General features: G+C 42.0%; 1 protein-coding gene across 4 annotated transcripts in view; it reads right to left on the bottom strand.

Moving 5' to 3' along the window:
• ilrun (inflammation and lipid regulator with UBA-like and NBR1-like domains) overlaps positions 1–9,400 on the bottom strand; it is a 138,820-nt gene extending 129,420 nt beyond the window's left edge. For 3 of the 4 annotated variants that reach the window (XM_063065631.1, XM_063065633.1, XM_063065632.1), the window contains exon 1: positions 9,067–9,400. In XM_063065631.1, the coding sequence (XP_062921701.1) occupies positions 9,067–9,221 (155 nt within the window). In that variant the 5' untranslated portion in view covers positions 9,222–9,400. The remainder of the gene's footprint in view (positions 1–9,066) is intronic. The other variant, XM_063065634.1, reaches the window with a different exon arrangement.
• Positions 9,401–24,765: the final 15,365 nt, after the last annotated feature.

Genomic DNA, 24,765 nt, shown 5'->3' with positions numbered 1-24,765 from the left:
TACATACCTTAAGGGTCTGAAGACAGAACCAATTTAGCTGACCATATTCATAAAGCAGCAGCTAAAATACATCAATTGGTGGACAGCATTTCTTTGATTGAATTCTTTTTTTAAAGAAAGGGGCTTCCCTTCCTCCACTATCAACTCTGCTCTTAAACGCATCTCCCCCATTTCACGTACATCTGCTCTCACTCCACCCCACTAGGAATAGGGTTCCCCTGGTCCTCACCTACCACCCCACCAGCCTCCGGGTCCAACATATTATTCTCCATAACTTCCGCCACCTCCAACGGGATCCCACCACTAAGCACATCTTTCCCTCCCCCCCTCTCTCTGCATTCCGCAGGGATCGCTCCCTACGCAACTCCCTTGTCCATTCGTCCCCCCATCCCTCCCCACTGATCTCCCTCCTGGCACTTATCCGTGTAAGCGGAACAAGTGCTACACATGCCCTTACACCTCCTCCCTTACCACCATTCAGGGCCCCAAACAGTCCTTCCAGGTGAGGCAACACTTCACCTGTGAGTCGACTGGGGTGATATACTGCGTCTGGTGCTCCCGATGTGGCCTTTTATATATTGGCGAGACCCGACGCAGACTGGGAGACCGCTTTGCTGAACATCTACGCTCTGTCCGCCAGAGAAAGCAGGATCTCCCAGTGGCCACACATTTTAATTCCACATCCCATTCCCATTCTGACATGTCTATCCACGGCCTCCTCTACTGTAAAGATGAAGCCACACTCAGGTTGGAGGACCTTATATTCCGTCTGGGTAGCCTCCAACCTGATGGCATGAACATCGACTTCTCTAACTTCCGCTAAGGCCCCACCTCCCCCTCGTACCCCATCTGTTACTTATTTTTATGCACACATTCTTTCTCTCACTCTCCTTTTTCTCCCTCTGTCCCTCTGAATATATCTCTTGCCCATCCTCTGGGTCCCCCCCACCCTCCTTGTCTTTCTTCCCGGACCTTCTGTCCCATGATCCTCTCGTATCCCCTTTTGCCTATCACCTGTCCAGCTCTTGGCTCTATCCCTCCCCCTCCTGTCTTCTCTTATCATTTTGGATCTCCCCCTCCCCCTTCTTCCTTCAGTTAGTCCTGACGAAGGGTCTCGGCCTGAAACGTCGACTGCACCTCTTCCTACAGATGCTGCCTGACCTGCTGTGTTCACCAGCAACTTTGATGTGTGTTGCTTGAATTTCCAGCATCTGCAGAATTCCTGTTGTTTTCTTTGATTGAATTCATTTAAGTCTCGGAAGCCACGGTTACTGAATATTATGTGTCATATTATTCACACTGATATGCCTCATCATAATTTACATTTTTTCTTGTTTAAAGAGTTCTAAAGGGGTCAGTGTTGCGACCGCTGCTTTTTATGACATATGTCAATGATTTGGACTATGGTATTAATAGATTTGTGGCTAAATTTGCCAACGATAAAAAGATAGGTGGAGGAGGGGGTAGTGTTGAGGAAACTGAGAGCCTGCAGAGAGATTTGGATAGTTTAGGGGAATGGGCAAAGTAGTGGCAAATGAAATACAATATTGGAAAAATGTATGGTCATGCACTCTGGTGGAAGAAATAAATGGGCAGACTATTATTTAGATGGGGAGAGAATTCAAAATGCAGAGATGTAAAGGGACTTGTAAGTTCTTGTGCAAGATACCCTAAAGGTTAACCTCCAGGTTGAGCCGGTTGAGAAGAAGGTGAATGCAATGTTGTCATTCATTTCTAGAGTTATAGAATATAAGAGCAGGGATGTGATATTGAGGCTCTACAAGGCACTCGTGAGACCACACTTGGAGTACTGTGTGCAGTTTTGGGCTCCTCAGTACATCCTTTCTAAAGTGACATTGGAGAGGGTTCAGAGAAGATTCACAAGAATGATTCCAGGAATGAAAGGGTTACCGTATGAGGAACGTCTGGCAGCTCTTGGGCTGCATTCCCTGGAGTTCAGGAGAATGAGGGGAAAGATTCTGAATGTTAAAAGGCATGAACAGATTAGATATGGCAAAGTTATTTCCCATAGTAGGGGTTTCTAGGATGAGAAGGCACGATTTCAGGATTGAAGGATATCGATTTGGAACAGAGATGCAGAGAAATTACTTTAGTCAGAGGGTAGGAAATCTGTGGAATTTGTTGCCACGAGTGACTGTGGAGGACAAGCCATTGGGTGTATTTAAGGCAGAGACAGATAGGTTCTTGATTAGCCCAGGGCATCAAAGGGTATGGGGTGAAGGCAGGGGAGTGGGGATGACTGGAAAAATTGGATCAGCCCATGATTGAATGGCGGAGTAGTCTTGATGCGCTGAATGGCCTACTTCTGTTCCTACATCTTATGATCTTATGGACACAATAGTTCAAACCCATGGAAGTGTGCCTACTAATCTGCCTAACCATGGTACTATTATGAATACTTTGAGGGATACATACACCCTTTGTTATTTCACAATCCAAGTAGGATTTTTGATCATTTAATTAATATGTATTTATTCTAAACGTGTGATTTAGAATCAAAGGAGGGATTGTTGGATCTGACTGTTTAATTTGAATTGGCACTACCTTTGCAGTTTAACAATTATCTGCCTGTTTTTTAAGTAACCTTTATATGCATATCAGTTTAATCGTCGTCATCATGGCTATCCCTTGCGGTTGAGGATGATGGTCTTCGTTCCGTTGATCTATTTATGGGCTCTCAAGTGGCTTATGAGTCCAATCTTGGCTTTGAAAGTTCTTCTGCATTCAAGACAGGTAGTTCCAGATGGCAGATCGGGCTTTGGTTGTTGCTGCCTCTCTTTCCATTTTCTTCTCTTTTCTTCTAATTCTGCACATCTGTTGGCTTCAACAGTTGCTGTTCCTTCTCGGATGATGGCTTGCCAGAGTTTCCTGTCCTTGGCACTAGTTTCCCAATTGTTGATGTCGATGTTACATTTCTTCATGTTGGTTTTTAAGACGTCTTTGAATCTCTTCTTTTGTCCACCTCTTTACGTTTGCCTTCTTTAAGCTGGGAGTAGAAGATTTCTTTCAGCAGACATTCGTCTTTCATCTGAACAACATGACCACTCCATCTTAGTTGGTTCTTGATGACGTAGGCTTCAATGCTTGTTGTTTTTGCTTCATTTAGCATGCTGACGTTGGTTGTTCTATCTTCCCAGCTGATATTTAAGATGTTTCGAAGACAGCATCGATGGAACTTTTCAAGTGCCTTCAGATGTCGTCGGTATGTTCTCCAGGTTTCTGATGCATACAGGAGCGTTGGGATCACCACTGCTTTGTACACTAACATTTTGGAGTCTGTTCGGATGTCACGATCATGAAAGACTCTTGTTCGGAGACGTCCAAAAGCTGTTCCAGCGCATTTAAGACGATGTTGGATCTCGTCATTAAGGTCGACATTGGAGGAGAAGTGACTTCCAAGATAGGGAAAGTGGTCCACATTTTCCAGGGTTGTTTCACCAAGTTGAACTGATGGTTCTATCCGATTTGTCTCAGTTGGCGATGGTTGGTAGATAATCTGAGTTTTCTTGAAATTGATGGCAAGTCCAAGTTTCGTGTATGCACAGTTGAAGGCAGTCAGAATCTGCTGTAGGTGGTTTTCTGAGAGAGCTGCAACACTGTTATACACCTATCGTGGCTATACAGAATATAATTCTGATAGCTTCTCTGTAATTAAGTGAATAAGTGTTTTCTTATTGGTTAATTTTAACTGCAGTATTGAATAAGTATTTTACACAAACCCCATTTCCAGAAAAGTTGGGATTTTTTCCAAAATGCAATAAAAACAAAAATCTGTGATATGTTAATTCATGTGAACCTTTATTTAACTGACAAAAGTACAAAGAAAAGATTTTCCATAATTTTACTGACCAACTTAATTGTATTTTGTAAATATACACAAATTTAGAATTTGATGGCAGCACACTCAACAAAAGTTGGGACAGAGTTAAAATAAGATTGAAAAGTGCACAGAATATTCAAGTAACACCAGTCTGGAAGACTCCACATTAAGCAGGCTAATTGGTAGCAGGTGAGGCATCAGGACTGGGTATAAAAGTAGCGTCCATCAAAGGTTCAGTCTTTGCAAGCAAGGGTGGGTCGTGGCTCACCCCTTTGTGCCAAAATTCGTGAAAGAATTGTTAGTCAGTTCAAAAGGAACGTTCCTCAACGCAAGATTGCAGAGAATTTAGGTCTTTCAACATCTACAGTACATAATATTGTGAAAAGATTCAAAGAATTCAGAGACATCTCAGTGCATAAAGGGCAAGGTCGGAAACCACTGTTGAACGCGCGTGATCTTTGAGCCCTCAGGCGGCACTGCTTAAGAAACCATCATGCTACTGTGACAATCATAGCCACCTGGGCTCGGGAATACTTCGGAAAACCATTGTCACTCAACACAGTCCGTCACTGCATCCAGAAATGCAACTTGAAACTGTATTACACAAGGAGGAAACCATAATTCAACTCTATGCAGAAACGCCAGCGAGTCCGCTGGGCCCGAGCTCATCTCAGATGGACCGAAAGACTGTGGAACTGTGTGCTGTGGTCAGATGAGTCCACATTTCAGCTCGTTTTTGGAAAAAAACGGGCGTCGAGTTCTCCGTGCCAAAGATGAAAATGACCATCCAGATTGGTATCAGTGAACGGTGCAAAAGCCAGCATCTGTGATGGTATGGGGGTGCATCAGTGCCCACGGCATGAGTGAGTTGCATGTATGTGAAGGTACCATTGACTCTGAGGCGTATATTACGATTTTAGAGAGACATATGTTGCCATCAAGGAGACGTCTCTTCCCGGGACGTCCATGCTTATTTCAGCAGGACAATGCCAGACCACATTCTGCATGGGCTACAACAGTGTGGCTTTGTAGACACAGAGTGCATGTGCTTGACTGACCTGCTGCCAGTCCAGATCTATCTCTTATTGAAAATGTATGGCACATCATGAAGAGGAGAATCAGACAACGGAGACCACGGACTGTTGAGCAGCTGAAGTCTTATATCAAGCAAGAATGGACAAAATTTCCAATTGCGAATCTACTACAATTAGTATCCTCAGTTCCAAAACGATTAAAAAGTGTTATTAAAAGGAAAGGTGATGTAACACAATGGTAAACATGCCTCTGTCCCAACTTTTGTTGAGTGTGTTGCAGCCATCAAATTCTAAATTTGTGTATGTTTACAAAATACAATTAAATGGCCAGTAAAACTATTGAAAATCTTTTCTTTGTACTTTTGTCAGTTAAATAAAGGTTCACGTGAATTAACATATCACAGATTTTTGTTTTATTGCATTTTGGAAAATATCCCAACTTTTCTGGAAATGGGGTTTGCAATTGTTTGTCTCATCTGCAGATTTGAACGGCATTTCTCATACCCGAGTATAAAGTAGCTGCTTTACTCTCGGCACCATCTTTAGTTTCTTCTCTTCAAGTAGCAGTGACCCCTGTCACTATTCTGTTCTCTTTATTCCATCAACTTTTAATAAAATGTTCATGAAGCAACAGGTTTTATGTCTTGTTCCTAACTTCTAAAAGAACCTTGGATTTAAAATCTGGAATCCAAAAATACTAAAATCTAAAACAATTGAATGAGAGGGGTAGGGGCATCACTTTGTGCAAAAATCAATCTATCCAATTAAAACAAAGGAATTTGAAGGCAATCCGCAATAGTCTCAACATGGAGATTTTGTCAGAAGATATTTTCCTATATACTATTCTGTAAGTAGAAAACTTGTAATGAATTTGGGATCTTAGCTTTTGAGAAGAATATTAAAGTTTCTCTGAGTGATACTATACTAATTTACATTCGAAGCTCCACCAATGTGAAGTCCTCAGATTTGATCAAAGTCTAAAACAATGAATGGCAGATGGAATAATTTGTTACTCTGCTCTGTTTCTGGAAACCCAACGGGATCCAAAGGCAGAGCCAGACTGACTACAGACGCGGGAATCTGAAACCACACAAAATGCTCAATGAATTCTCAAGTCTAAATGGTTGAGTAGGAAGAAAGGAATTGTCAATGTTTTGGATTGAGACTCTGCATCAGGTACTGAAGCAGGGTCTCAACCCAAAACATTAACAATTCCATTTTTCTTACCAATGCTTGCTGAGTTCCACCAGAAGTTTGTTTTTTGGTGTTTCTTTTTGTTTGTTTTCTGGTGCTGAAATACATATGCCATTGTTATGTGATGTTTTTTAATGTTAATTTTTTTGAACTTAATAGATTAGAAGCTTGCTGGTATGTTTTGTTTTTATCTTGCTGCTCATAACTGCCTCCAGCCTCACATCCCATTTCACTCAGTGTAGAAAAGTCAGAACCATAACAGCAAAAAATCAGGGTGTTGAAAATACCGCACAGAACTGTTAAGAGGACAAGCATACACTCAACAAGTGACTGTATTAGATTGTCCCTCTCAAACAACTGATGCACCACCAGCTTTCTTCTGGATGCACAAGTCCATCAAATTTCAAAAGGCGAACATTAAAAATGTATTTCACAGTAAGATAACAGTACAATTTCCTTAATGTTCTGAACAAGAAAAAGTAAAAGTGAAACCGAAACTGGGACATGTTCATAAAAATGCACTACCACATTGCTGCATGTGAAGAATCCTCATTCTGATGCACAGCTGTTTTATGTCTATGCAGAACTATATTTTGATGAAAAAAGAATCTTGGTCGCAGGACCACTACTCTCCAAAAGCTGAATGCACCCAAACACAACATTATCCTGCCCTGACCCAAGTTTACACAAGCAGCTTTAAAACCCGCATTTTAGAGATACTGTACATGATTTCTGAAATTGTTGCCGTGAACAATGCTAATATCCTCCTCTTATGACTGTAATCTTAAAACTGAGCTCATTACAAGTTATAAATGCACACATCTGCACAGCCTATGTCCTACACCAGTCAATACAATTTGAAACAAAGCATTTTAAGTAATCCAAATCCCAACTAATGAAATTCATTAATTCCTTGCCATTGGCACAAGTGCCCATCTACAGTACAAACTGCACCAGATCACAATTATAATCTTCCAAGTGCTCCACCGACAAGATTCCCCCACAAGATTAATGTACTGCAGTTCCGCTTTCAACACCCCAAGTGTTGGAATGTCTTCACAATATTTCAAGTAGGATGACTCACCACAAACCCTCAAATCAAATGGGGAAATCACTGAACATTTGATTTGGCCACTGACAGCTACTTTCCATGAATGAATAAATAATAAAAACTGAAGTTAAATATTGGTAATAATCATTGCAGGTTGACCTGAATCTTTGGTCACTGGACTGTTACTGTGTTCTTTGAGAACAACATCTTGACCCCAACTTAAAACTGCTAAACTTCCCCTTCCCCACTGCACACAGAGTAGTTAGAACATAATCTCATACATGCATAGAGGCAATTAAACTGAATAGCCTATTACAGACTTGTCAAAGATTACAAATTTAAACCAAGATGGTTTATAAAGAAGCAGATAACCAAAAATGCAGAGCATTTATAATGACACGTAAAAGTAGCCTGCTCAGTTTAGACCTGTAACCATTGCAGTAATCTGTAAAACTCATACCACAGCACCACTGCAGCTCAGCTTGTAACTTCAACTCAATCTGTTTCAAAGCATGAACTGCATTTAGTGATTACACAAGTCCACAATGCCCAAGTTTTTTTTTGTAATCCAGCATCCCATATTTCCATAACTGAAATACTGCTTGACTGGTCCTTGAAGTTGGTAACCTAGTGTATGTAATGTTGGGAAGTGAGGTGTTGGGAGAGTCACGATGAACTGAAGTTACACAGACAGTACTTATAAATTGGGCCACTTCCTGGTTCACGGTAACTATTTCAAGCCTTTGTTACAATTTTTTATTGCCAGGTATATTCTAGGAATCCAACTGTATTTCCAAATGTAATTACACTGATCCATTTTTGAAATAGAAAAACAGTGCATTTGGTCCAATATGATCATTTAAAACATCATGAATGCATTCCTCAATTATATTTATAGAATCTTATTCAGAGGTCAATTGTGAAATTAACATGTAAAGCAAGAATTAAACCTTCAATGATTGATGGGATGAAATGAATTCTGTACTTTAAAAGTGGCACACCCATTTCAAGTTTCTCCATCATGCAGACTTACCTACAAAATGCTGCATGCATTTCTACATCATCCTTAAATAAAGCATCACAAACTATTTCTTAAAAACACTAATAATTATATTATAATTTTGTATAATATTGTAGTTAAGAAACAAAGTAGATGTGATCATTAATAGATTTTTTTGCAGTTTTTGTTTTGTATAGAAATCACATGTAATGGAAATGCAAAAGAGAAAGAATCAACTATCATGGTGTTTCTGCACAAATCCAAAAACTCTCAAAAACTACTGAAATAAAAGTACACAGAATATATATAAAGTACTAAAGAAAATTTAGAATATGTCAAGTAAACTTACAACGTACAATTCAACTGTAATATAATCACAGCGCAAAAACGAGGAAGATGATGTTGTTGGCCTATCAGTTCATTACCTTTATCCTACCTAAAAAGATTTCTAGAATTCTATTACGATTAATTTTTGAAAAATTAGTAGTTACAAGATAGGACTCACTTCAAATTTTTTTGGAAAAAAAAACTAATTGTAACGTTCAAAGAAATCGCTTACGTCTGCTAAATTTCATAGCCATAACTAAACACGGAAACATAGATTTCCTACAGTAAAACCTTTTAGCAACAGCAAATGAATTGCTCCAAAGTGGTCGTATCACCAAAGCCGACAACTTTTGTGAAGCGGCAAAATGACTCGACTCGAATAGACAGGACAAGCCGCTCAACGCGTAATTGCAGAAGGTCGGGACAGAGGCCCTTCCTCGAACCTCCAGGAATCACCCCTAAGGTAACGGAGGTAGGAGTGGATGACAGCGTCATCCCTCCTCCTGATACCGCTTATGTAATCCGCGGAAAGACGCACATTAGGCCCGGAATCGGCGCTTTTGGCCTATCAAAGGCAAGGGGAGGAGGCAGGAAGGGCCTGGAGAGGCCTGTGACTTACCAATTGGTCATGTCCAGGAAGAAAGCACAGCCGGCAGGGTTGAGCTGGAAGCCCAGCAGCCTCTGAAACTCGGAGATCAGCACATCCTTATCTGTGGTTCCCATGCAGCTAAATTTCTGCATCAGGTCTTGATCTAAATCCATATCCACGTCCATTGCGTTTCTTTATCGGTCTCTTTGCTCTCGCCCCTGAAAGTGGCGCCGGTGGGGGCCCCCCCGCTCCGCTCGCTGTAAACGGGTACGCAGTGACGTGTACCTCTAGACCGAGGCCTACCCCTTAAACATTGTCGCTACCTCGTTCCGGAGGCGTCCGCTTCAATAACACGGCCCCCCGCTCTGGCCGGCCACACGCATGCGCAGCCAGCCTCCCCGGCCGCGAGTCACACTCGCCTCGCGTCACCGGGCTCTGATGTCACACTCGCCCATGGCGTCACCGAGGGGCTGAAGATGGCCCATCGCAAAGCAAATAATATTGTAGGTAAGAGGTTGTGTGAAATCGGTTAAAAAAAAGGGCAATGAACTGATCGTTGGTACGTGGTTTAAAACTCCAAGAAGACTTCTGCGTTTGTAAATTATAAGCAAAACAGCAAATCATGGAAAATGTGAAGCAACTGTGCTGAGAATAAAGATGAGGGCAATTGAAACAGTGGCGTCTATTTTTTAAAAGAACGTGAAAGGAATATCAAAATGTACTGAGATATAAAATAGTGTAGTTGCTGAAAATCTGAAAAAAAAATAGAAAATGCCAGAAACACTCAGTAGATCAAACAGCATCTGTGGAAAGAGAAACAGTCATTATTCCGATTAATGGCAGAAGAGCTGTTGACTGCAGCTCTTTCCACAAATGCAACCTCACGAGCTGATATTTCCCCACATTTTTATGTTTTCATTGTGGAAATGTACAGCATTTCAATGTCCTGCTTCAGAGAGGTAAACTTCACAAAGGTCTTGAAGGGATGACTGGAATGTTCATTAGAGACTTCAGAGGGAATTAAAACAGGAGAAAGATGCTATGGGATTTTAGTACACAGGAAATAGGCAAGATTGCCAGTCAGAGGGGAAAAAAGTGGCTTCAAAGTATCTGGGTGAAAAACAAAACAGTTAAATCAGAAAAGAAACATAACTGGACATGTCATATTACTTCCACAGGCAAAAGATTTAACAATTTTCCATTTCTCATGAGAAATTTGTTCAGTTAATGCCTCAAATCATTGTACCACTTGTGCAAATATGTATTTAACAAGATCCATGCCCAAGTCTGACTTTCCAACTTCCTAGGGTAAAACAAAATTGCTAATGTCAGGGGTACAGTACTTGTTTAGTCCACCATGAGTACACTTCATGTGTGGGTGATGATATTGTCCCAATATTCTATGTAGATTGTCTCAACCACACCTAGTCACAGACCAGAAACTTTCACAGCTTCATATAGTTGCTTTATCTGCCATATACAAAAGGAAATATAGCTGACAATTTTACACTTATTTCCTTTGTTGATGAGCTTCAAAACGATTGCCCTGGGGTAACATACAGCAGGCAAAGAAACATAGCAAACTTCCATTTCAGAAACTCCTACAATACTTTCATTGTGTTCATCTGAGGAAAGACATCTTTGCCATAGAGGGAGTACAAAGAAGGTTCACCAGATTGATTCCTGGGATGGCAGGTCTTTCATATGAAGAAAGACTGGATGAACTGGGCTTGTACTCGTTGGAATTTAGAAGATTGAGGGGGGATCTGATTGAAACGTATAAGATCCTAAAGGGATTGGACAGGCAAGATGCAGGAAGATTGTTCCCGATGTTGGGGAGGTCTAGAACGAGGGGTCACAGTTTGAGGATAGAGGGGAAGCCTTTTAGGACCGAGGTTAGGAAAAACTTCTTCACACAGAGAGTGGTGAATCTGTGGAATTCTCTGCCACAGCAAACTGTTGAGGCCAGTTCATTAGCTATGTTTAAAAGGAAGTTAGATATGGCCCTTGTGGCTACAGGGGTCAGGGGGTATGGAGGGAAGGCTGGGTTCTGAGTTGGATGATCAGCCATGATCATAATAAATGGCGGTGCAGGCTCGAAGGGCCGAATGGCCTACTCCTGCACCTATTTTCTATGTTTCTATGTTTCTATCTGCATTCCAATTAAACTACTGGTGCTCAAAAACTTGAGTCCCAGAAAATAGTACTTCATTTTGGACAGTCTGAGTCTTTCTTGGGTTGACGATTGTTCTAGGAGCAGTAACTATGCTTGAGGTAATACTCTGCTTTTCTCAAACCTGTCTGTAAATAACACACTGGATATTGCATACCTAATCAACAGTTCAGTCATCAGCTGATGGATACAGACAACCTTTCCTAGTTAATAATTTTCCAAGCTGCACTGCTGCCTCTTAACAGTAAATCGCTTATCTTATTGAAACAAAGCAAAACCTACTGGAGATATCCAACGTGTTTTGAGAGGTTGATTATAGCTAGAATTAACTCCTACCCAAGCAAGGACCTGGACCCGTTACATTTTGCCGATCGCCACAATAGTTTACATTGGATGCAATCTCACTGGCTCCCCATTCAACCTTGGACAACAGCAATATCTATGTCAGGCTGCTGTTTATTGATTACAGCTCAGCATTCAATACAATCAATCCCTCAGTACTAATCAATAAGCTTCAAAACCTGGGCCTTTGTTGCTTCCTCTATAACTGGATCCTGACCTTCTCATCAGGAGACCCACAGTACAGTTCAGAAATAACATCTCTTCCTCACTGACAATCAACTTTAGTTCACCTGAAGGATGTGTGCTCAGACCACTGCTCTACCCCCTCTACACCAATAAATGTGTGGCTAGGCACAGCACCAACACATCTATCAATTTGCCAGTGACAAAACTGTTGTCAGCAGAATCTCAGATGGTGAAGAGGAGGCACACAGAAGTGAGATAGATCAGCTAGTTAAGTGGTGTCACAACAACAACTTTGCACTCAAGATCAGTAAGACTAAGGAATTGATTGTGGACTTCAGGAAGTGGAGAGTGAGGGGTCAGCAGTGGGAAGGGTGAGTAGTTTCAAGTTCTTGGTGTCCAATGTCACTGTAGATCTATCCTGGTCCCAACATACTAATGCAATTACAAAGAAGGTATACCATCAGCTATATTTCATGAGGAGTTTGAGGAGATCTGGTCTGTCAAAATTGCACAGATGTACTGTGGAGAGCATTCTAACTTGCTGTATCACCATCTGGTATGGAGTCTCCATTGCAAAGGGTGGGGAAAATGTTGCAGAGGGTTTTAAACTCAGCTAACTCTAGCATGGGCTCTAGCCTCCCCACCAGTGAGGATAAATTCAAAAGGTGATGCCTTAAAACATGGCATCCATGTTTTACAAGAGCCTCGGCACCCAGGACATGACTAATATCATAGAGGAAGTACAGGAGCATGAGGTGTCACACTCAACACCTGAGCTTCATTCCTTCTGCCACCAGATTTCTGAATAGACAGTGAACCCATGAACACCACTTCACCATTTTTCCTCTCTTTTCTGCATGAATAATTTAATTAGACTTTTTTCAGATATATAAATTTCAGGTATGTTGATTTTTTAAGATATAATATAATATTTTCATATGATAATTTATGATATATTTTATGTATTGCACTGCACTGCTACCATAAAACAACAACATTCAAAGTTAAAATGTTCAAAGCAAATTTATTATCAAAGTACACACATGTCACCATATACAACCCTGAGATTCACTTTCTTGCAGACATATTCAATAAATCACAATAGAACAATTAGAATAGAATAAGATAAACCATAACAGAATCAATAAAAGACCGCAGCAACAGGGCAGACAACCAGTGTGCTAAAGGCAACAAACTGCACAAATACAAAAAGAAAATAAAGGAAATAATATTAAATAAGCAATAAATATCGAGAACAAGACATGAAGAATTCTTGAAAGTGAGTCCATAGGTTGTAGGAACAGTTCAGTGATGGAGCAAGTGAAGTTGTCCCCTCTAGTTCAGGAGACTGAAGGCAGAGGCATGTTAAATGTTCCTGAATCTGGTGGTGTGAGCCCTGAGGCTCCTGTACCTTCTTGCTGATGGCAGCAGCAAGAGGAGAGCGTATCTTGGGTGTGGGAAACCCTGATGGTGGAGAATACTGTTGCCAGTGAGTGCATGTTCATGGTCTTCTGCTGTTGTAGCCCATTCACTTCAAGATCTGACATGGTGTGTATTCAGAGATACTCTTCTGCACACTGCTGTTGTAATACATGGTTATTGGAGATACCATCATCTTCTTGTCAGCTAGAACCAGTTCTGTCATTCTCCTCTGACCTGTCTCATTAACAAGGTGCTTTCACCTACAGAACTGTCATGCACTGAATCTATTTATTTTGCACACCATTCTCTGTATATTCTAGAGACTGGTGTGTGTGAAATTCCCAGGAGATGATCAGTTTCTGAGATACTCAAACCATCCCATGTGGAACCAAAAGTCATTCCACAATCAAAGTCACTTAGATCACATTTCTTCTCCATTCTGATGTTTGGTCTGCACAATAACTCAAACTCCTGACCATATCTGCATTCTTTTATGTCTTGAGTTGCTGCTACGTTGTTGGCTGATTAAGTATCTGCATTAATGAGCGGTTGTGACCACTGAATGTATGTCAGTAGTAACAAACCTAATTCTGAACATCATCTGCACTACGTCACAATCTGCTTTGCTGCTGATTAAATCTACCATTGCAGCAACTTTTGGGCACATGCTGAAATGTTTTTCCTCGAGCTGGTGGGGAGGGTTTCAACTAAATTGGCAGAGAGTGGGAGCTGCAGTGATAGGGCTGAGGACGGGGCAGTTGCTATACAAGTCAATGCAGTGTGCAGTGAGACTGTGAAGAAGGACATGCAGATAAAGGGTCTGCTGTCAGTGAGATGAGGTGAAGTGTAACAAGGGGCAAAAGGACTGAAGTGAACAGAATAAGATAGATGAACTTGCCAGGTATGACGTTGTGGGCATCACTGAGATGTGGGGAAAGGAAGATCATAGGAGCTGAACATCCAAGGATACACCTTGTATCAAAATGACAGGCAGGGAGCCAGAAGGGGTGAAGCGCCTCCGTTAATATAAAAAAATGAAATCAAATCCTTAGAAAGAGGTGTCATAGGATCAGAAGATGTAGAACCCTTGTGGGTAGAGTTAAGAAACTGTAAGGGTAAAAAGGCCCTGCTGGGAGTTACATACATGTCTCTGGACAATAGCCAGCATGTGGGATGTCAATTTCAATGGGAAATGGAAAATATGTATAAGGGCAGTATTGTGATAGTCATGGGAGATTTCAATATGCAGGTAGATTGGGAAAGTCATCTTTGTGTTGGGTTGCAAGAGAGGGAATTTGTAGGATGCCTACAAGATGGCTTTTTAGAGCAGCTTGTAGTTGAGCCCATGAGGGGAAAGGCAATTCAGGACTGGGTGTCGTGTAATGAACCAGATTTGATTAGGAAGCTTAAGGTAAAGGAACTTCTGGGAGACAGTGTTCGTAATATGATAAAATACACTCTGCAGTTTGAGAGGGAGAAGATAAAGTCAGATAAAATCAGTGTTACAGTGGAATAAAGGGAATTACAAAGGCATGAGCAAGGAGCTGACCAAAATCGATTGGAAGGGGGACATGAGCAGGGTTGACGGCAGAACAGCAATGGCTGGAGCTCCTGGGGGCAATTCAAAAAGCGCAGGATAGATACTGTACATCCAAAAGATGAAAAAGTATTCTAAGGGGAGGGTGAGGCAACCATGCCTGACAAAGGAAGTCAAAGACAGCATAAAAGCAAACCAGAAGGCGAAAAATATAGCAGTATAGTGGGAAGTTAGAGGACTGGGAAGCTTTCAAAAGTCAACAAAAGGCAAGTAAAAAAACTATAAGGAGAGGAAAGATGAAATATGAAGGTAAGCCAGCCAATAATATCAAAGAGGATATCAAAAGTTTTTTTTAAATATTCGCAGAGTAAAAGAGAGGCAAGAGTGGCAATTGGACCAATGGAAAATAATGGACAACAAAATGGCAGATGAACTGATTAAATATTTTGATTAGACTTCACTGTGGAAGACACAAGCATATGCTGGAAATTCGAGAGTGGCGGGGGGAAAAGTGAGTGCAGATGGTATTATGAAGGAGAAGGTGCTTGGGAAGCTGAAAGGTCTGAAGATAGATAAAGTCACCTGGACCAGATGAACTACACCCTGGGGTTCTGAAAGAGGTAGCTGAAGAGATTGTGGAGGCATTGGTAATGATCTTTCAAGAATCAATAGATTCTGGAGTGGTTCTGGAGGAATGGAAAATTGCAAATGTCACTCCACTCTTTAGGAAGAGAGGGAGGTGTAAGAAAGGAAATTATAAGCCAGTTAGCCTGGCTTCAGTGGTTGGGAAGATATTGGAGTCCATTATTAAGGATGAGGTTTTGGGGTACTTGGGGGTACATGATAAAGTAGGCCATAGTCCACATCGTTTCCTTAGGGGAAATCTTGCCTGACAAATCAGTTAGAATTCTTTGAGGAAATAACAGGCAGGATAGACAAAGGTGAGTCAGTGGATGTTGTTTACTTGGATTTTCAGAAGGCCATTGACAAGGTGCCACACATGAGACTGCTTAACAAGACAACAACACAGGAAACATACTAACATAGATAGAAGATTGGCTGACTGGCAAGAGGCAAACAGTTGGAATAATGGGGTCCTATTCTGGTTGACTGCCAGTGACAAGTGGTGTTTGCAGGGGTCGGTATTGGGACTTCTTGTTTTCACATTAGATGTCAATGATTTGGACAATGGAATTTAAAAACGTAAACACAAGGAATTCTGCAGATACTGGAAATTCAAGCAACACACATCAAAGTTGCTGGTGAATGCAGCAGGCCAGACAGCGGCCTGAAATGTCAACTGTACCTCTTCCTAGAGATGCTGCCTGGCCTGCTGCGTTCACCAGCAAATTTGATGTGTGTTGCTTGGACAATGGAATTGATGGCTTTATGGCAAAGTTTGCAGATGATACAAAGATAGGTGAAGGGGCAGGTCATTACAAGTAGAAGGGTGTCTATAGAAGGACTTGACAGATACATAAGAAATAGGAGCAGGAGTAGGCCATCCGGCCCATCGAGCCTGCCCTGCCATTCAATAAGATCATGGCTGATCTGTCCGTAAACTCAGCTCCATCTGCTTGCCTTTTCCCCATAACCCTTAATTCCCTTACTATGTAAAAACCTATCTAACTGTATCTTAAATATATTTAGTGAGGAAGCCTCAACTGCTTCCCTGCGCAGAGAATTCCACAGATTCACCACTCTCTGGGAAAAACAGTTTCTCCTCACCTCCGTCCTAAATCTCCTCCCCTGAATCTTGAGGCAATGTCCCCTAGTTCTAGTCTCACCTACCAATGGAGACAACTTTCCTACTATCTTATCTATCCCTTTCAAAATTTTGTATGTTTCTATAAGTTTCCCTCTCATTCTTCTGAACTCCAGAGAGTATAATCCCAGGCGACTCATTCTCTCCTCATAGGTTAACCCCTTCATCCCTGGAATCAACCTTGTTTCAAACTCTCCTCATAGGTTAACCCCTTCAACCCTGGAATCAACTCCTCTGCACTGCCTCCAAAGCCAGTATATCCTTCCTCAAGTATGGAGACCAGAACTGCACACAGTACTCCAGGTGCAGCCTCACCAGTACCCTGTATAGTTGCAGCATGACGTCCCTGCTCTTGAATTCAATACCTCTAGCAATGAAGGCCAACATTCCATTTGCCTTCTTAATAACCTGTTGTACCTGCAAGCCAACTTTTTGCAATTCATGGACAAGCACTCCCAAGTCCCTCTGCACAACAGCATGCTGCAATCTTTCACCATTAATCTGCTCTTCTATTATTCCTTCCAAAGCAGATTATCTTGCATTTACCAACGTTGTATTCCATCTGCCAGACCTTGGCCCACTCACTTAACCTATCTATATCCCTCTGCAGACTCTCCAATTTGCTTTTCCACTCAGTTTAGCATCATCAGCAAATTTTGCTATGCTACACTCAGTCCCCTCTTCCAAATCATCAATGTAAATGGTAAACAGCAGCGGCCCCTGCAACACCCCACTCACCACCGACTGCCAACCGGTGAAACACCCATTTATACCAACTCTCTGCCTTCTGTTGGTTAACCAATCCACTATCCATGACAATACACTTCCTCCAACTCCATGCATCCATACCTTATTTATAAATTTCTTGTGCAGCACCTTATCAAACGTCTTCTGGAAATCCAAGTATACGACATCCACCTGTTCCCCTCTATCCACTGCACTCATTATGTCCTCAAAGAACTCCAGTAAGTTATTCAAGACTGGCTCTTCCCACACTTACTGTCCTTACCTTTGACTGGAATATACGTTTGTTGAGCACTGTGAAAAATCTCTTTGAATCAATGTTCCTCAACTGTCCTATCAAATAGCCTGTGCTCCCAATCCACATTAGCCAACTCCTCCCTCATCCCGTTGTAGTCTCCCTTGTTCAAGCATTGGGAGAATGAGCAAAGGAGTGGCAGACAGAAGATAGTATGGGTAAATGTCTGGTCATGTACTTTGGTAGAAGGAATAAAGGCATAGACTTTTTCTAAAGGGGAGAAAATGTAAAAATCTGAGGTGAAAAGGGATTTGGGAGTCCTTGTGCAGGATTACCTAAAGGTTAACTTGCAGGTTGAGTTGTTTGTAAGGAAGACAAGTGCAATGTCTGCATTCATTTTGAGAGGACCATAATATAAGAGCAAAGATGTGATGCTGAGGCTTTATAAGGCACACTTAGAGTATTGTGAGCAGTTTTGGGCCAGTTATCTAAGAAAGGATGTGCTGGCATCGAAGATGGACCAGAGGTGGTTCACAAGAATGATTCCAGGGATGCGAGGATCAATGTACGAGGAGCTCTGGGCCTGTACTCAGTTCAGAAGAATGGTGTGGGGGCGGGGGGGGGCTCTCATTGAAAGCCATCGAATATTGAAAGACCTAGACAGAGTGGATGTGGAGAGGATGCTTCCTACAGTTGGGGAGTCTATGACTAAAGGGCACAGCCTCTTTAAAGAGGGACATCCATTTAGAACAGAAATGAGAAGGAATTTCTTTAGTCAGAGGGTGATGAACCTATGGAATTCCTTGCCACTGATGGCTTTGGAGTAAATTTAAAGCAGATGTTGATAATTTCTTGATTAGTCAGGGCATCAAAGATCATGGAGAGAAGGCAGGAGAATGGGATTGAGAGGGATAATAAATCAGCCATGATGGAATGGTGGAGCAGACATTGTAGACCGAATGGCTTAATTCTGCTCCTATGCGTTATGGTCTTCATACCTTAAAATCAATTGGTTTTTTCATGATCCATATGGTTCCTATTGGGCCAAATCAGTAGTTTAAATATGTTTCCAGAGGTGTTAAAACCCCTTATTTCTGTGGGATTTTCAGATTTCTGCTGGACCACTTTTTTTATCTCTGCTCTTGATATTGTCCCTCAGTTGTGTTTGTTTTGGGCAGAAGCCTGTGTAGAATAGTTCGAGTCCATTTTGCATGAATGAATCCCAGTCATACATTCCTTTCCCCAAAGAAAACACATTTTTTTCTTGTTCATCCTGCAGAACACACTGTTTTTCAACATCCTTCCACAAGCAATGATTTCTAACTTTATGACAAAGCCACTTGGTTTGAGTGTGCTATGGGAAAGTCCAGACTGGCAGCTTAATGTTCCTTAGTACAAGTACTTTGGGTGAGGGAGAGGCAGAGGAAAGAGAGGAGGGAGGTTTTTTTGATTAAAAGGAATCTCATTGCATGGTCAAAGAGAAAATTACTGATGGCTCATCCAGAGAGGTGTTATGGGTGAGCAGAGATATAAGAAGGGGATGACCACACTGTTGTGATTGTACTGCAGGGAGATTTTGCAAAGTTGTAAGAAAAATAGGCTGTCACAGTAGAGGATTTTAACTTTCCTAACATACAGTGGGACTACCATGCTTAGGTTGGGTGGAATTTGTTAAGTGCATTCAGAAAACTTTCCTTGGGCAATTTCTATACAGTGCCCTTTCAGGGAGAGGGCAGAGCTCGACCTACTTGTGGGTAATAGGGCAGGTCAAGTGCCTGAATTGGGGAAGCACTTTGGGACCAGAGACCACAGTTCTATTAGTTTTAAAATAGTCATGGAAAGGGACAGGACTGGTCCACAGGTCAAGTTCTAAACTGGGATAAGGTGATTTTCCATAGTATGAATCAGGAGCTTGCAAAAGTTGATTGGAGTGGGTTATTTGCAGGCAAAAGCACCACAGATAAGTGGGAAACTTTTAAAGGTGAGATGGTGAGAGTTCAAGGAGTGCATGACCTTAGTAGAGTGAAGGGCAAGACTGGTAGGAGTATGGAGTATGGATGATGAGGGATATTGAGGCCCTGGATCAGGAATTGGCTGCTGGAGTAGTATGAGGGTGCAGAAGTGTACTCAAGAAGAAAACAGGAGGGCAAAAAAAAGGGCATGTGCACTGGAAATGACATTAAACAATCTTGAATCTTGACTCTTTGGTAGAGAAGATTAAAGTAAATCCAAAGAGATTATTTAAGTTTTATTAAAGGGAAAAGAGTAACTGACTACCCCTAATCAACCACTGTCTTTCCAGGTGTATGCTTATCTTGTCCCTCAGTACCCTCTCCAGTAACAGATGTTAGATTTATTGGTCTCTAGTGCTGAGGTTTTTCTTTACTGTTCTTCTTGAATTAAGGCACAACATTTGCTACCCTCCACTCTACTGGAACCTCACCCATGGCTATAGACAATAGATATATTTCAGCTAGGGCTCCTGTAAGCTCTTCTCTGGCCCCCCACAATGTCTTGGCTATACCTGGTCAGGTCCTGGTAATCTGTCTACACTCATACTTTTAAGACATCCAATAATTCCTCTGTCATGCAGTGTATCTACAAGATCTCTCCATTTATATTTCCTAGTTCTGAAGTCTTCGTGTCTTTTTCCATGCTAAAATCAGAGGAGAAATATTCATTAAGGACCTTGCCTGTCTCCTGCGGCTCTGCACAAATATGTCCTGTTTGGTCTCTGAGGGGTCCTTTTTTTCTCCTCAATTATTCTTTTTCCCTTAATATACATGGTTTATATCAACTTTTGATAAGGTTCCATGTGATAGGCTACACTGGAAGGTTAGATTGCATGAAATCTTTAGCGAGCTGGCCAATTGGCTGCGCATTTGGCTTATGGTAGAAATTAGAAGGTAATGGTGAAAGTTTGTTTTTCAGACTGGAGACTTGTGACTAGTGCTGTGCCTCAGAGATCAGAGCTGGGCCCTTTGCTGTTTGTCACCCATATCAATGTTTTGGATAAGAAAGTACAGAGCATGGTTAGTAGGTATGCAAATCTGTGGCATTCTAAACAATGGAGTTTAATTTGGATAAGAGTGAGTAGTTGCATTGTGGAAAGTCAAATCCAGGTTGGACTTCCACAATGAATGGCAGAGCCCTGGAAAATGGTGAAGAACAGAGTAACCTTGGAAAAAGTGTATGGTTCACGAAAGATTCAGGGCATCGAGTATAAAAGTTGGGAGGTCATGGTCAAGTTATACAGACACTGGTCAGTGTGCACTTGGAATATTGCACTCACTTTAGGTCTCCCTGTCATATACAAGATCTTATTAAACTGAAAAGAGGTCAGAAAAGGGACTGAGTTATATGGCGAGGTTGTGTAGGTGAAGACTTTTTTCTTAAAGCAGAGAAGACTGAGAAATAATCTTACTGAGGTGTATACAATAATGAGAGGCACAGACAGTGTGAATGCTACATATCACTCCTGCTCTCCAACTGTATATCCCCACCTTTTTTTGGTCCTGTTGAGTATAAAGTTTTGTTTCAATTTCTGTACCTTTCCTCTATTTCCCCCATTTGTCCAAAACCTAATTGACTGCTCGTCCAATGGCATAATCACGTTTTGTAACAGTCAAATTTCACTTATTCCTGGATTTCCCAGATCAAATCCTGACATTGCTACATTAGTTGCTGGTGAACGCAGCAGGCCAGGCAGCATCTCTAGGAAGAGGTGCAGTCGACGTTTCAGGCCGAGACCCTTCGTCAGGACTCACGAAGGGTCTCGGCCTGAAACGTCGACGGCACCTCTTCCTAGAGATGCTGCCTGGCCTGCTGCGTTCACCAGCAACTTTTATGTGTGTTGCTTGAATTTCCAGCATCTGCAGAATTCCTGTTGATTGCTACATTAGTAACAGGCTCTGCATGAACAAGTAGGGTTCCTAACCATTGTGGACATTTTCTCCAGTCAATTGTTTCAGGTCTATTGCTCCTCCCTGTATTTTAAATACTTCTTGGTGCAGCACAATTTGTACAATGAAATTCAGAGATTCAGAGAATCGCCTTTCCCTTATCCACATGCATACCTCGTGTCATTTAATATACTCCCAGATTATTTCCAGTCAGGTACACTTTACTTTACTTTACTTTATTGTCGCCAAACAGTTGATATTAGAGCATATAATCATCAGAGCGATATTGGATTCTGTGCCTCGCGCTCCCTGGAGTACAAATCGATAGTAAATATTAAAAATTTAAATTAAAAATCATAAATAGAAAATAGAAAAGGGCAAGTAAGGTAGTGCAAAAAACCGAGAGGCAGGTCCGGATATTTGGAGGGTATAGCCCAGATCTGGGTCAGGATCTGTTTAGCAGTCCTATCACAGTTGGAAAGAAGCTGTTCCCAAATCTGGCCGTACGAGTCTTCAAGCTCCTGAGCCTTCTCCCGGAGGGAAGAGGGACGAGAAGTGTGTTGGCTGGGTGGGTCATGTCCTTGATTATCCTGGCAGCACTGCTCCGACAGCGTGCGGTGTAAAGTGAGTCCACGGATGGAAGATTGGTTTGTGTGATGTGCTGTGCCGTGTTCACGATCTTCTGCAGCTTCTTTCAGTCTTGGACAGGACAACTTCCATACCAGGTTGTGATGCACCCTAGAAGAATGCTTTCTACAGTGCATCTATAAAAATTAGTGAGGGTTTTAGGGGACAGGCCAAATTTCTTTAGCTTTCTTAGGAAGTAAAGGCGCTGGTGGGCCTTCTTGGCAGTGAACTCTGCTTGGTTGGACCAAGTCAGGTCATATGTAATATTGACTCTGAGGAACTTAAAGCTTTTGACCTGTTCCACTTGCACACCACCGATGTAAATGGGTGTTAGTATTCCAGCCAATATTACCCCATTAAAATGAAAGCTAGATCTATTGTCTCCCCATCCTCATCAAAACCCTGTATTACAACTAATGCAAAAGGTATCTGTCCACGTCACCTGCCCAGGTGAATTTGCACAGTTATCGTTAATTGTGAGGGAGCACACACTTGGTCATAAGCTGACTCCATCGGGTCTCCCTCTTTAATAGGAGTTGTTTTTGTGTGCCTAACTCCCTGTTTTGCTCTGCTATTTTTCTTTCCCCTTCCACAGTTTTCTTCTCTTGCTTTTGTCTACTATGTTGTCTGAACATTTCCTTCTTCCACAACCCTTCACATAACTTAACCACACTTCCACGACTGTGTAACTTCTTCTGCAGCTGTTCAATCTCTCATCATACTCTGAAAGATCAGCACATGCTCCAAATTCCTTTTCTGCTCTTGCAGCACCCAAAGGCCATTTTTAAATCACTGCCCTCCTTAAATACCTGATTACTTACTCCCCTTCTATCAAGTTCAAAGTAAATTTATTATCGAAGTACCTATATGTCACCATATCCTACCCTGAGATTCATTTTCTTGTAGCCATTCATAGTAGATACAAATAAACACAAAGAATCAATTAAAACCTACACATAAGCAAAGATGGACAAATAACCGATGTGCAAAGCAAGACAAATTGTACAAATACAAAAAACAATGGTTAGAATAAATAACAGGAGTTGGAGAGTTCTTGAAAGTGGGTCCGTAAGTTGTGGAGTTACTGTTGAGTTATTCACACTGGTTCAGGAGCCTGATGGTTAAAGGGTAATAACTGTTCCTGAACCTCATGGTGTGAGATCTAAGGCTACTGCTCCTCCTTCCAATGGCAGTGGTAAGAAGAGAGCATGGCTTTGATGGTGGATGCTACTTTCTTTGGCTTTGATGGTGGATGTTACTTTCTTGTGACAGTGCTTCTTGTCAATGAGCTCAATAGTGGGGAAGACTTTTCCCGTGATGGAATGGGCTGTTTCCACTCTTGTTTTGTAGGCTTTTCCATAACTGGGCATTAGTGTTTCCATACCCAGCCATGATACAACTAGTTGGGGTACTCTTCACTGTGCATCCATAGAAGTTTGTCAGAGGTTTAGATGACATGCCGAGTCTGCGCAAGCTTCTAAGAAAGTAGAGGCGCAGCCGTGCCTTCTTCATAATTACACCCTGGCCCAGGACAGATCCTCTGGAATGGTAATACCAAGGAACTTGAAGTTACTGACCCTCACCACCTCCGATCTCCTGATGAGAACTCGCTCATGGACCTCCAGATTCTTCCTCCTGGAGTCAATAATAGACTCTTTGGTTTTGCTGACATTGAGTGATAGGTTGTTGTTGTGGCACCACTCAGCAAGATTTTCAATCCCTCTCCTATATGCAGATTCTTCACCAGCTTTGACTCAACCAACAACAGTCAGCAACCTTGAACACAGCACTGGAGCTGCACTTAGCCTCCCAGTCAGAAGTATAAAGTGTGTAGATCAGGGGGCGAAGCACACAGCCTTGTGGTGCACCTGTGCTGATGGAGATTGTGGAATCTGGACTGACTGGGGTCTGTCAGTGAGGAAATTGAGGATCTGGTTGCACAAAGAGGTATTGAGGCCTACATCTTGGAGCTTATTGATTAGTTTTGAGGGGAGGATAGTGTTGAATGCAGAGATGTAGTCAATATATGTTTCAGGATGTATATTGTATGCATTTCTCTGACATTAAATGTACCTTTGAAGAGCATCCTGATGTATGCATCTTTGCTTTCCAAATGTTACAAATCCCAGGAATGAAAGGATTGACGTATGAGGAACGTCTGGCAGCTCTTGGGCTGTATTCCCTGGATTTCAGGAGAATGAGGGGGGATCTCATAGAAACATTCCAAATGTTAAAAGGCCTGAACAGCTTAGATATGGCAAAGTTACTTCCCATGGTAGGGGAGTCTCGGACAAGAGGGCATGACTTCAGGATTGAAGGACATCCATTTAGAACAGAGATGTGGAGAAATTACTTTAGTCAGAGGGTGGTAAATCTGTGGAACTTGTTGCCACGAGTGGCTGTGGAGGCCAAGTCATTGGATGCATTTAAGGCAGAGATAGATAGGTCCTTGATTAGCCAGGGCATCAAAGGGTATGGGAAGGCAGAGGAGTGGGGATGACTGGGAAAATTAGATCAGCCCATGACTGAATCGCAGAGCAGACGATGGGCTGAATGGCCTACTTTTGCTCCTGTATCTTACGGTAATCTGCTGTGGACCTGCTGCATCGTTAGGCAAATTGGAGTGGATCCAAGGCGCTCCTCAGGCAGGAGTTGTCCAAGTATCTCATCACAGTGCATGTCCGTGCTATGGGACTGCAATCATTGAGGCAGGTTATCAAATCCTTTCAGGCACTGGTATGATTGAAGCCTGCTTGAATCAGGTGGGTACCTCAGACTGACAAAGTGAGAGGTTAA

This window comes from Mobula hypostoma, chromosome 13 (assembly GCF_963921235.1).
Source record: "Mobula hypostoma chromosome 13, sMobHyp1.1, whole genome shotgun sequence".
NCBI lineage: Eukaryota > Metazoa > Chordata > Chondrichthyes > Myliobatiformes > Myliobatidae > Mobula > Mobula hypostoma.
Note: the sequence above shows the minus strand (reverse complement) of the source record. Positions and strands in the feature narration are given on the sequence as shown.